This window comes from Equus przewalskii, chromosome 5, assembly GCF_037783145.1.
Source record: "Equus przewalskii isolate Varuska chromosome 5, EquPr2, whole genome shotgun sequence".
Lineage (NCBI taxonomy): Eukaryota > Metazoa > Chordata > Mammalia > Perissodactyla > Equidae > Equus > Equus przewalskii.
The window spans coordinates 66,402,664-66,415,559 of NC_091835.1; the positions used below are offsets into that span (position 1 = coordinate 66,402,664).

General features: G+C 56.8%; 1 protein-coding gene across 13 annotated transcripts in view; it reads right to left on the reverse strand.

Annotated features, from left to right (window-relative positions):
- The window catches only part of RAPGEF3 (Rap guanine nucleotide exchange factor 3), a 29,121-nt gene that overhangs the window by 715 nt on the left and 15,510 nt on the right, over nucleotides 1–12,896 (reverse strand). For 7 of the 13 annotated variants that reach the window (XM_070619473.1, XM_070619471.1, XM_070619470.1 and 4 more), the window contains 18 exons: nucleotides 12,710–12,856; nucleotides 12,072–12,184; nucleotides 11,692–11,780; nucleotides 11,318–11,396; nucleotides 10,975–11,125; nucleotides 10,808–10,890; nucleotides 9,928–9,967; nucleotides 7,134–7,215; nucleotides 6,660–6,806; nucleotides 4,663–4,760; nucleotides 4,062–4,187; nucleotides 3,790–3,971; nucleotides 3,424–3,514; nucleotides 3,232–3,282; nucleotides 2,187–2,274; nucleotides 1,750–1,814; nucleotides 982–1,151; nucleotides 807–878 (listed from right to left, as the gene is read on the reverse strand). In XM_070619473.1, coding sequence (XP_070475574.1) covers nucleotides 807–878; nucleotides 982–1,151; nucleotides 1,750–1,814; nucleotides 2,187–2,274; nucleotides 3,232–3,282; nucleotides 3,424–3,514; nucleotides 3,790–3,971; nucleotides 4,062–4,187; nucleotides 4,663–4,760; nucleotides 6,660–6,806; nucleotides 7,134–7,215; nucleotides 9,928–9,967; nucleotides 10,808–10,890; nucleotides 10,975–11,125; nucleotides 11,318–11,396; nucleotides 11,692–11,780; nucleotides 12,072–12,184; nucleotides 12,710–12,856 — 1,874 coding nt within the window. The remainder of the gene's footprint in view (nucleotides 1–806; nucleotides 879–981; nucleotides 1,152–1,749; nucleotides 1,815–2,186; nucleotides 2,275–3,231; nucleotides 3,283–3,423; nucleotides 3,515–3,789; nucleotides 3,972–4,061; nucleotides 4,188–4,662; nucleotides 4,761–6,659; nucleotides 6,807–7,133; nucleotides 7,216–9,927; nucleotides 9,968–10,807; nucleotides 10,891–10,974; nucleotides 11,126–11,317; nucleotides 11,397–11,691; nucleotides 11,781–12,071; nucleotides 12,185–12,709; nucleotides 12,857–12,896) is intronic. The other 6 variants (XM_070619478.1, XM_008513622.2, XM_070619477.1 and 3 more) reach the window with 1 other exon arrangement.

A 12,896-nucleotide genomic window follows, 5' to 3' on the forward strand; every position in this document is an offset into this window, starting at 1 on the left:
TCAGCCTTCCAGCCCTCCGACACCCACCCCCACCCACCCCGACACTTCCTTTGGCCAGTCCAGAAGACTGCTGCCCCACCCCCACGGCCCCGGGGGGGGGCAGAGAGCACTGGGGTTAGAGAGCACCGGGGTGAAGAGCACAGATTGAAAAAAGCAGGTCTCCAAGATTACATACAGCATAATACCCCTTTACTAAGTTCAAAAACAACTAAAACGAAAGAATATCTTGTCATAATATACATATTATAATACAAGGCATTTTAAAGATATATATGTGTGGGTGTATGTGTGGGTGTAAATACACATGATAAAGCTATTTTAAAAAACAAGAAAAGGAGTAACTCAAAATTCAGGATAGTGGTTACCTTGGGTGGGGAGAGGCAAGGGGACAGGAGAGGGACACACTGCACAGGGAGTTGCAAGTTAATGTCAGAGTGCTCATACCTGGCTTAGGTCCCGTGGTGCTCATTATGTCATCAGAATATACACGTACATAACATAACATACAGGGCCAATGAGGACAGTGTGGCATGAACCATGGATTATAATGAATCCCATTTCATGCAACTGAAGGCCACTTAAAATAATGCAGGCCTGGAGTAAGAGTGCAGGAGTCCCAGCTCTACCACTAACTAATTGCGCAGCTTTCTACAAGTCCCTTCAACACTCCAGCCTGTTTGCACGTCCTGAAGCTGGGATGACATTCTGCCTACCGCAGAGCCGTGCTGTGAAGGAGGCGTTATCAGCCTCACATGTGCACGCCGGCCCTGACAAACTTGTCAGCACCCACCCCCGCCCCCACTTACACGTGGAAATCCTCGCCGCCTGGCCGTCCTCGTGGAAGTGGGAGACGCGGCTTCTGAGGGGCGAGAGGGGCACTGGGACGGGGGAGAAGTAGGCGTCAGGGAGACAGGGCCAAGCTGGAGCCGTGAAGGGGACACTGCTCAGGGGGCTCCCACCCAGGGGGACCAGCCCACTCACCGCTGCTGTGGCTGCGGCAGTGATGCAGCATGCGCACGGCTCTGGCCATCATTCTCTGCAGGCAAGGCAAGGATGTGAGACCGGGCCTGAGGAGCAGGACCCTGGTGTGGCCTGTGGGGCAGCTGGGAACCTGAGCTCCCTTTGAGCGAGGTGCTCCCAGGGACTAGGGTCTGTAAGAGATGGGGGCGTGTCTGCTTTGCCCCAGCACGCCCAGAGGCCCAGCGGGGACCAGGCAGTGGGAAGAACAGAAGTCAAGAAGGGCTCAGAGAGGAAGAACCCTGGAGGGGACTCTTGTTGAAGGGAGGCATTTGAGTCTGTCACCCCAGCACCCCCTAACAGAGACCAGGCCCTCTGGTATGCAAAGGAGTAAGGCAGGGGCTCCCTTTTTTTTTTTTTTTTAAACAATTTTATTAAGATAAAATTCGCATACCACGCAATCCACCTATTCAAAGTATACAATTTAATGGTCTTTTAGTATATTCACAGGGTTGTGTAACTATCACCATATCTAAATTTAAAACATTTTCATCACCACAAAAAAAAATCCTGTATCCGTTGGTGGTCATTCTCCATTCTCTCCCACCAGCCCAAAGTGACCGCTAACCTACTTCCTGTCTCTGAATTAGGCAGCGGCTATTTTAACAGAAGTATTCATATTTATATTATTAATAACAACTCTAGAACATCTCCCACCCCGGCTCCCTTCCAAGGCCACAGTGACATCCCCCAACCCACTCTAGTGCCGATGCCCACTCCCCTGGGACTCACCATCTTCTCAAAGTTAATGAGATTCTCCACCAGCGTGTGGTTGCCCTCGTGGATGAAGGTCATGTCTGCAAAGAGACGGGTTTTGTTCATAGCGCCCCAAAGTCCTTCCCCTTCCTACATCCCTGGAAAGGTGAAGGACTGATAATGGGGAGCCTTAGGCCTGTCCCACCCCCACACAGCCCTCTCCCTCTGGCTCCCTTCTGACCTCCTGGAGCAATCTCCTTCTATCTCATAGGCCTCACATCATAGGCCATCTAATGTCACCACTATTTGTCTGTACGTCTTAACTCTGCTTCTCGCCTGCGACCTCCTAATTCATCCTTGTGCTCCCCAAGGCATCAGCACAGTGGAATCACTCAGAGAGGGTTGGGTGGACACACACACAGGTGCAGGAAAGGATGGGACGGAGGCAGGAAGGTAAGCACTGGTCCTCGTACCTTTGAGAAGAAGGGGCATGAAGGGGATGACGGGAGGGGAGAGCTTGGTGAGGGCCAGTCGATATACTCGGTGGTTCCATGAGGGGTCCTGAGAGGGAGGGAGCCACAGTGAGAGAGGGAGGGTCCCGCACACCATAACCCACCACATAGCACATAGCACATACCACAGCACAGCCAAACTCCCCGCGCCGCCAAGGAGAGGCTGTACACCCATCCCCTCGGAGTTCAGCTCCCTCTCAGCCCAGATCTCACCAAGGCAGGCTCGGCGGAGGAAACCCGAAGGCACGACTGCCAGTCTGTGCGCATGTGGCTGCCCAGCCTCCAATTAGCCCCAAGGAAACTTCACAGCCCTTAGTCACAGGGGCCCTGAGGTTTTGTGGAAAACTCTCTTTCCATCTCTGTCTTTTCCGTTTCTGTCTCTCTCTCTGTCCCTGCCTCTCTCTCTCTGGTGGGTGAACTCCTGTGAACCTCTTGAGCCCCACGAGGTGAACTTTTTTCTCAAGAGCTCCCAGAATCACACTGATGAAAACACTTCTGTGCCAGTTCTCTCCTGAATGCTGTCAAAACCTTTCCTGGGGGTGGAGGGTTCAGCTCCCCAACTCTTGCCTCATCTTTTGGCCTAGTCTGGCCCACAGGCTCCTTGAGTCTCCTGAGGGGCCCCTCACAGGCCCTGACACACCATGGGTACTGGTGCCAGGACCTGCTTCCTGAGTCCTGAGGTGGGTCAGTGTCCCCCTGACGGTCCCCTGGCACCTCAGACCCCAGGACCAGTAACCAGGCCTGTCCTGGTCTTCACACAGGACTTCACAGCCAAAGCAAATGCCCCCCACACCTGGCACACACTGAGCAATATAAGACACTGTGCACCCCCACCATAATGCTGAACACCACATTCCTCAGCCAGCTCCCCAAACTCCCAGGCCAAAGGCAACCAGGCCCTGGACCAGGGTTGGAAACCCAGGAAGTGGCCAAGGACCGGTAGAGGGGCTGCTGGGAAGCCAAGAATCAGGGTTCCTGGAGGGAGCAGCCAAGGCCCAGCACTCACCAGCAGCCTCTCGAGGGCTGAGTACAGCTTCCGGACTTTGTGGGGCAGCCGCTGCGAAGGAGAGGCAGATGGAGCTGTCATGCCCTGCGATGGGAGCCCCCTCCCCAGCCAGGTCTCCCAGGATGGGCACAGGGCCCGACCTCAGGACTGGGGGTGGGGAGGGCCTGGGCTCCCCATCCAGAGGGCACCTACCTCCCAGGTGTGGGCCAGGCGGCTGATGGCTGAGTTGCTGAGGCCAAACATGACGGCAAAGAAGGAATTGAGGTTCTTTTGCTCCTTGAGGCTGTGAGCGGAAGACCCAGAGACCCTCAAGGGAAGCAGCTACACCCACAGAGCCCTACACCCAGACCACAGCCAGGCCTGGGGCCTGGGGTCCGGCCAGGCCAGCACTGCCTCTGCGGGGACTGGGGCTGGATGGGGTAGGGAGGCAGAGGCTCCAGGGGGCCCGGGAATCAAGGGGATGGCAGAGTTGGCAACATACTGACCAGGGACGGGGGGCTAAAGAAAAGGCAGCCTCGGGACTCTGCCCCCCACCCCATGCACCCCACAGGCACTCACTGGGCCGCCAGCTTGATGAACTTCCTGAGCAGCTGGGCCCGCGGGCCGGGCACAGGGCAGAGACACAGCTCCGTGGCCACCCAGTACTGCAGCTCATTGAAGCGGCGCATGAAGCGCTCCAGGTTGGCGGTGGTGACGTCCCGCAGGTGCTGGGGGCCCAGCACGTAGTGGATCAGCTCCACCTGGTCGGAGGGCACATGAGAGATGAGTGTGTGCTGGGGGTGGGGGGCGCCCCCGCTGCCTGAGGTCCTCCCCGAGGTCTGCCCCTGCACCTGGTGGATACTGTTGAAGAGGTTCCAGTCGTGGTCCGTCAGCTGGCCTGCCAGGTCCTTGGCGCTCACCAGGTCCAGCCCCTCAGCAGAGCCCACAGTGGGCCCCAGCTGCTCGGGGTGTGGGGTCTGCAGGTGGGAGAGTGCTCAGGGGGGAGCCTGAGGAATCCAGGGAAAGGTATAGGGTGGGAGGAGAGAGTTTGGGGCAAAGATCCTATGCCTGTGGTCAGAGGAGTGTTAGGGTAGGCAGGGGTGCTGCGGCGAGTGGAGGGGCCTCTAAAGGATGGGACCTCCCAAGGAGCATTGTCCTGCCAGCTCCCCAATGCTGGGACCCCTCCTTGTAGGGCTCCTGCCCCCTGGGGAACCCCTAATGAGGGTAGATCTTCCTCTTTCTCCTTGAGAACTCCCAAGCAGCTCTCCCCCTCTGCCAACCTTTGGAATCCCCCCATCAGCTGAGGCCCACTCCTTCCTCTTCCCCTCTAAGGCCCAGCAGCAGCCAGAGCCAGGTCCCTCTCCCTTCTCTCTGTGACTGTCCCCCGCACCCACTCCTATCACTCCCCAAACACAGCTCCTCCCTGGGCCCTGGCGCCCTGCCTGTCCCTACCAGCTCGTGCACTTCCTGTGGGTTGACAACAAAGAGCCGCTCGTTGAGCCCCAGGGATGTGGCCACACCACGGGCATCTGGCTGTAGGCCAACGGCATCTGCAAAGAGAGAAGATGCTGCACTGGGTGGGGACAGAGAGGGAGGACAGGGAGCAACTGGAGGCAGGGTGGAGGCCCTGTTTGCGAGCCTGGGGAGGTCCCTTCTCCCAGTGGGAAGGTTGCATTCCTGGGCGGGTGCTCTAAATGCACAGGTGCACCTGCCCACGCAGCCACACTGCCCCAGGAGGATGAAAGGGGATTTTTCGTGTGACAGGCAGAACTTGGGCAAGGTGGGAACCTCCCTGACCCTCAGTTTCCTCCTTTGTCAAACAGAGACAATAAGACTTGCCCTGACTCCTCACAAGTCAAATGAAATAATTTATATAAATAGTAACTATAAGTACATGATACGTAGAAAAGCCCTTTGAAAATCGGGAAGGCCTTACAGAACACTTACCATTGATTTTCACCAGCTCCTGTGGAAGGGGACTGTGTTTTGAGTCACGTTTGAGTTCCCAGTCCCTAGACCAGGGGACTCCAGAGTAAAGTACACACAGCCATCCATATGTCCAGGAAAAAATACTCGCTCTTCTACTTATATTTGTTTTTCTCATCTGTTTTGCATTTCTATTTTGTGTATAGCTTTTATAATTACATAACATTAGTGTAGGAATATATGTATATAACTTATAAGCAAATATACACATAGTAGAGTGTTTGTAATGAAATATTGGTTATGCATGGGCGTCAGTCAAAACCACGTGGAGATCACAGCTCTCAACAGCGCCTGGCGCAGGAGTAGGGTCTCAATAAATACCGCCTTTGGGCAAGTGCAACTCTCCAGGTGGCCAGCAGAGGGCAGTGCTTCCCAGAGCAGGCACAGGCACAGGTGACCTCATTCCTCTCTCCCCACTTCCTGGAGGAGGAAGGCTTTGCTGTTCTCCCCTCCACTCCCTGCCCTTATTCTCTGGATGCCCCTAATTCCTGTGCACCCTGGGCTCCTGCTGTCAGACCCGGGCTGTGTCCTTCACAGACAACAGTGGTTTTTAACGTCCTGCATTTCCTGACGGCAGGTCTTCATAATCCTCACGCTGCCCCACGCTAACTGCTTTATACACAGCGTCTCCTTCAGTAGCTGCAGCGGTCCTGTGTGATAGGTACAGTTATAGTGCTCATTTGACAGATGAGGAAACTCATCTCAGAGAGGTTAAGCAACTTGCCCAGGATCACACAGCTGGTAAGCAGCAGGTCTGGGAGTCTACAGTCTACGCTCTTAATCATCAAGCCACTCAGCCTTACTTGCCGTTGTACCTCTAGCTCCTAACACATTGCTGGCCCATAAATGACCCTCAATGATGTTTGCTGATTGACTAAATGAATGAAGGCTACCTAAAGTCAAAGGCCAGCTACACTCCGACTATGTGAGCTTGGGAAAATTGCTTAATCCCCTTGAGCTTCAGTTTCTTTGTCTGGAAATAGGATAAGAAGTACCTGTCTCATAAGATGGTGATTAGGACTAAATGAATATATAAGCATGAGGATGGTAATAGTCGCAGCTGACGCCCACGTAGTGCTGACTATGTGCCAGACACCATTCTAAACACTTGAACAGACTGGCTCATTGAGTCCTCACAATTCCTCTATGAAGCAGGTACTCGTATTACCCTCATTTTACAGCTGATGAAACAGCACAGAAAGATTAACTGTCCTGCCCAGGGACACACAGCCAGTGACGTAAAGAGCTAGGATCAAATGCATGCAGCCGGCTCCAGAGTCCATGCTCTCAAGCACCACATGTAAGGCACTTTGAAGAGATGGAAGAAACCTCCCATAAATGTTAACCATCATTAACATTGATCAAGATGATAAAGATGATAAAGATCTTAATTCAGGGGAGCTGGGCATGGACCTGAGGGGGCCCCCTCCCTTGGGGCCACTCTACTCAGAGACTCAACTCACCGCCTGCAGAATTGACCTTTACCAGCACCTGCCCCTTCGTCCAGCTGTCCTCCTGGGCCAGCGCGGCCATCACCTCCCTCACTGAGGCTGTCACAGGCAGCTGCAGCGTCAGCACCGAGTGGTCCGGCCGGCAGATGTCATAGGGGACTGGAGAGGAAGACCGGGCTGGGCTGGGGGAGCCACTGCTTGGTCTCCCCACCCCAGGAAGGAGAGGGCAGCAACTGCAGCAGTGGGAGGGGTCCCAAGGAGGCAGGCAAGGCACTAAGGAGAAGCCTGGGATCAGGGGGCAGCAGCACACTGTGCAGACCGGGTGGGAGGCTCTGAGCCGAGGAGGTGGCACAGGAGGCCGACTCTGCCTGACAGCTTGGAACAGAGACCCGAGGAGTACAGCATGCCCCCCTTGACCAGGCACACCGAGGTCAAGGATGACAACAGCAGGATGCAACTATGCCCTCGCTGGCTCGGACCACCAACCTTTGTCCCCAACTTGGATGGCACAGTTGCTGCTGGGGAGGGGCTCGTCCTGGCTGGGGAGCCAAACAGGCATGTTCCGGGCCTGAGAGGGAGAGAAAGTAAGGCCCGATGACACAGAGGGGAGAGTGCAGGGCTGGGAGGGGCCTTTGTTACCAGTGGCATGGGAGCCACAAAGCATGCACACCATCAGGCTCTGCTTGCTGCATGAACCTGAGCCAGGTAAGGCGCTGGGGGCCGAGGCTCCAGGAGAAAAGATGGAGCAGGGCTAAGAACCCCTCTCCAGGTATGTCAGCCCCTCTGCCAAACGGGTCCAAAGGAGTTCCGATGTGAACACACCTCAGCTGTGGTTCTGGTTTCTCTCTCTCGTCCTCTTTTGGCTGCTGTTTGCCAGTTTGCTATTTGCCTTATACCAGATTAAGTACATGCTTATTCTAAGTGTCTAAATATTCATAATAGCCCTCTGACAAAAATATTATTATTCCCATTTTACAGATGAGATCAATGAGGCTCAGAAAGGTTAAGTAACATTCCCAAGGCAACACAGCCGCTAAGTGGCCCAGCTGGAATGCTAGCCTGCTCCTCTTTCCCACTGTGCTCTTATCCACCAACCCTCAACTGTGTCACCACCTCGTCAAACCCCACAACCCTTTCTCGGTGCACCCCAACCACAGTGGGCTAATGCAGCAATCCATGCCGGGCTAAGGCCTCCCTACCCCGGTTCCTCTACCCATCCCGACTGTTCTGCCAATGCCGGTCCTGACTCCCTTCCTCCTCCCAGCTCTGATTGTGGCGATCAGGTTCAGAACTCAGGCCCTGGTTCTTCCCCAGATTTCCAAATCTCAGAGCTCTCCTCCGAGTTCCCCACAGCCTCCTGCGCCACCTGCACAGAGAAGACTCTCAAAACCTCACCCGCAGTGCGGACTCCTCTTCCTAGCCCTGGTCTTAACCACCTCCTGGATCCGTCCACGTCTGTGCTCCCTCAGCCCAAACCCACACCTCCCTCGGCCCCTCACCCTGCCTCCCAGACCGCTCCTCCCAGCCATTCTTCTGGGCTGAGGCCCCGCCCCCTGCGCATTTCCCCACAGCTTGTCACTTGTTCTGGGGATTTTTCTTTGAAATGGGTCTCCCTGCATGCCCTCACCAGCCCGGGCCAACCCCCAAGTTCCACCTGGCCAGGTCACCTCACTCCTCACCTACTTCAATGGCCCAGCTCTTCTCTTCCACCCTCAGCCCTCGGGGGCCTGGCTCCCTCCTCCTCCGATCTGCCTGACCAGAGCCAGATTAGGCTTCCTAAAGGCTTCAAGGCCACCACTGTCCACTGGATAAAGTACAGGCTCAGGAGCTGACCTATTCAAGACACAAATCTGATCTTATCCATCCTCTGCTCAAACACCTCCAATGGCTCTCATTGCTGTGAGGACAAAGACCAACCCCCCCGCCCCCCACCTCCGCTGCGTGCTCGGGCCTCCGCCCATTGCCCAGCGTCCTCTGGCCCTAGCTCTCACACCCTCCTCCAGGGCTTCTGATGGGCGGGCACCCCTCCCCCTCACACCTGCCTGCAGGCCCCTTCTCCCTCTACCTCACACCCGGCAGCTGTCAGCTCCAGTGGTCACCTCCTGGGGATGCTCTCCCTGACCCTGGGGCAGCCCTTCCCTTCCCTGCTGTCAGAGACCCCTGTCCTTGTCCTTATACAGCATGAGATTGCTCAGCAGCTCTGTCCCTCCCTGCACTGTAAGCCCCTGCAGGCCCAGGGGGCTCTCCCAGCCCACTACTGCCCTGTCAACACCGAGCACAATGCCCTGCACGTGAGGACGAGTCCGCACTGGCTCCTGAGCATCAGCGAGGGGAAAAAGAGGTCAAGGACCCTCATTCTAGGCATCCTAGGGAGGCATGACAGCTACTAACAGACGATAAGCAAGTAGACAAAGAAAACAATTTCATGCGGTGATGATGCTTTGAAGGAAATCAGAGAGGACACCTTGGAGCGGAGCAGCCAGGGCAGCGCTGGGGCAATGCTCTGGATAGGGAGAGAGGGGTGCCTCCCTGGGAACCCAACATTTTGGCTGAGATCAGAACAATAAGAAAGATCGAGGCAGGCAAAGAGCCAGAGAAAGAAAGATCCAGGCCCTGAGGTAGGAACAAGATTCGCCTATAGAAGAAAAGGAGCCTGTGAGAACCTCCGGCAGGGAGCAAGGGGATGCAATGAGGTGGGAGAGGTAGCTGGACAGGGGGCCCAGCAGGCCTAGGTGGGGCATTAGGATTCTATTCGCAATGCAACACTCCTTACAACCAGCCCCAATCTATCTCTCCAGTCCTTTCTCCCACCCTTCCTCACCAAAGCTCAGCTCCAGTCACATCTTCCCATCCCCCTCTGCTGCCCCTGGGCCCCTGCCAGGAATGGCACCGGCCACGGCTGATGCCTGGGGAGGGGCCTGCTCCCAGCACTGGCGGCCAGGAACCAGGGGGCTTCAGAGGCTGCCTTCAGGCCCCATCCCTTATCTCCCAGGACGAATTGCTAACTGACCCTAACTGGGAGCAGGACTCACCTCCCAAACAGAACAAAGGCCCCTGGGGTTGGGGGTGAGGGTAGAGGGGTGACCTTAGACCTCTGTGTTCCCACAGCAGCCATGTGAACACCTATCATAGACTCAGGGGTGTGTCTGTACATGGGGAACCTTCCCACGCAGAGCCCCTTAGTCAGGGGCTGAAGGAGGAGCTGTGAGGTCCCCGGAGGAACAGAGGGAAGAAGCTGAGGCCCCAACAGAGAGGACAGGAGCCAACTGGGGGCAGGCACCTTCATCTGAGGAGATGCATTCCCACAGCCATTTTCCAACCTGTGGAGCAAGAGAAGAGGGAAGTGAGACTGGAGCCAGGGCTCCTGCAGGCAGCACAGCACAGGGTCAGGAGCAGGGAGGCACCCGGGGCTCTGGATTCCATCCTCCCTCACCAGCAGCTCTGAGGTTAGCACGACTTGGGGAATACGGCCCACAGAGAGGCAAGGCTGGGGCTTGAAGCCGGGCCCTGGATGCCGTGATTCTCCCAGGCCAGCGGGGGAGGGAAAAGAGTGCGAGGGGGAAATGGAGTGGGCATCAGATGGAGCAGGCGCTGCAGCAGGTGGGGGCTCCCCGAACCTCAGCTGCCCCACGATTGGGAAGGCCAGGGTGAACTCCAGAAAATTTGCCGGGCAGAGCCGGCACTGGCACTGACAGTGCCTGGTAATAAATATGTCCCAAATGGAGGAAGTGAGAAACATCCAGGCATACCCGGGGATGTGAGAATGACACTGAGTGACTGTGTGACGTGCGAGAATGACACTGAATGACTGTGTGATGTAGGAGAATGGAGGATCACGTGATGTGAGGGTGAACAGCCAGGGGACTGGTAAGAACAAGGAACTGAAATAAGCAGGACTAGACAAACGGGTAACCGCAGCCCACCCTCACGCAGTGTACGCCGTGTGCAAGGCTGTGCCCTGCGCTCTAAGGGACCATAACTCATTCCATCCTCATCATGAGGCAAAGCCCAGAGAGGGGACAGCATGCCCAGGGCGGCCCAGCTGTGAGTGGTGCCGCCTGGATTTAAAGCCCCGCATCTGAGTCCAAAGTTGGCACTCTCAGGCCCCGATGCACCGCCCGTCACGCCTATTACAGGTTAACTGTATGTCAAAGCATCACCTGTGGTGTCGCCGCCTCTCCGGCCACTGCTCCCGCAGCAGGTTGCTGAGCCGGGCGTCCCTGCTCACCAGGTCTGAGAGTTTCTGGGAGGAGCCAAGATTCACTGAGACGGCTATAGCTGTGTCCACCCCGGCGGCCCGCTCCAGCCCTGCCTCCCTCCCAGGTACCTGGAGAAAGCTGGTGGCCACGGGGTCGTTGTGGAGCATGGGGCCGTACAGGGCCACCCACTGGCTGACCAGCCGCAGGATCTGCTGCCTCTTGTTGCAGATGTAGCTGCTGCTCTCCTGCTCGCTGCCTCCCGCAGGCTCCGCGTGGAAGGTGGGTACCAGTCAAGGGAAACACAGCATCCAACGGGGGCTCACCACAGGCAAAAGGGGGAGTAGGATGCCCAGGGCCCGCTGACAAGTTGGGCCCAGCATAAGGTGGGAGGGCTCAGCACAGCCATGCTATGAGGGATTCCTTCTCCCCGCTCCACATGCCGTCCTAATCACCCTGGGGCTGGAAGGATATTGGTGCAGGAGGGCAGCACAGAGCTGGGCGCTGGACATGAAGACACTGTGGGTCAGGAGGAAGTCGCTGAGGAAAGTCTCTGTAGGGCAGGGACAAGGGGACAGGCTTCAGAGGTCAAGTCTACTGAGCACAAGCTCATGCACAGCTGGAGTGTCTGTTCCCCCAAGTCCATCATGGGCAAGGTACCCGCGATGCCAAGCCCCTGCGATAGTACCTCACCCAAGCCAAGAGCGCACGAATGAGGACTCCCTGCCAGCTGGCTAGATGGACCAATCCAGCGCCTGATGAGGTCAGGTGCGGGGTGCCTGGCCCTCCCCCAGACCACGCCGACCCCCAGTGAGTCAGAGAGCAGGCAGGGTGTCTCTTGTCCCTACCTGTTGGGTCATGAGCACTGGAATCGGGCCGCATGGCCTCCAACAGCAGTTCTAGGATCTTCTCCGGGGTGCCAGACATCACTGTGTATCTGGCAGAAATGGCCAACCGATAGAACTTGTGCCACCATCCCCAATCCCACAACCCGGAAGACATCAATAACCCATCATCTCTCTCTTCCCTATTTGCCAGCACGGTCCCCCCTTGGGGTGGAGGGGAGGCTGACTCAGGGGATGCAACTTAGTGCCTGGATGACTCTCCATGCCCAGGGGGCCAGTGGACAGGGGTATGACACAGAGGAACTGAGTAAAGCCTGGGAAACAAAAGGAGAGAAGGTGGGCAAGAGGGAAGGTGTGGAGAGGTAGCGTGGTGGGTATGTTACCTGTTCCTGCCTGGGGTCGGGGGCCGAGAAGGGCCAGCTCCCTGAGAGGTTCTCTCCAGAACCAACACCACTTTACCATGTTCTTCCAGCCTCATGGTCTTTGCTTCCACATCCTGGAGAAGAGGCCACACCCAGGACTCAGCACACACCACTTCTTTCCACCATTCTAGGGTCTCTCCGCCCACCTCCCCCATTCTAGACCCTGAGCCCAACAAGGCTCCCACAAGGACCCTCAGCCCTTCTCCCACCCCATTTAATGCCCACGGCTTTGGATCTGCTCCCCACTCCCACTCCTGCTCATCACACAGCCTGAGCCCCTCCTCCACCCATCCCTCTGCGGCCTCCCTCTGCGGAGCCCACTCTCCGTTACGCTGCCTTCCCATGCACCCTAGTCCCCTGCCCCATAACCCCCCCAACCCCTGTCTCCCACTCCAGGCCAGAGTTCACGGGGCTCACTGGACCTCCTCACACACCCAGGGCTGTGCTCCCACCTCCAGCCATCCTCTCCGAGCTCCTCCATCTCCTCCCTCTCCCTGCTCCTTACGGGCTTTCTCTGCTCCCTCCTCCTTGCCCCACATCACTTCTTCAGAGAAGCGTCCCTCCCTGTCCCCTGCCCTCCCAACCCCCTGGCACAGCACCTTGATGATACGGTTGAAGTCCTGCTTGTCCACGCGGAGAAAATGACAGTTGTCTTCTCGCAGGATAATGGTGGCTGCCCGGGGTGCATCATTCACCAGAGCCAGCTGTCCAAAGTCATCTCCCTCGTGCAGTGTGGTCACCAGCCCCTGCAGCCAGGCCTCCATCAGAGCCCAGCTCAGCGCCCCA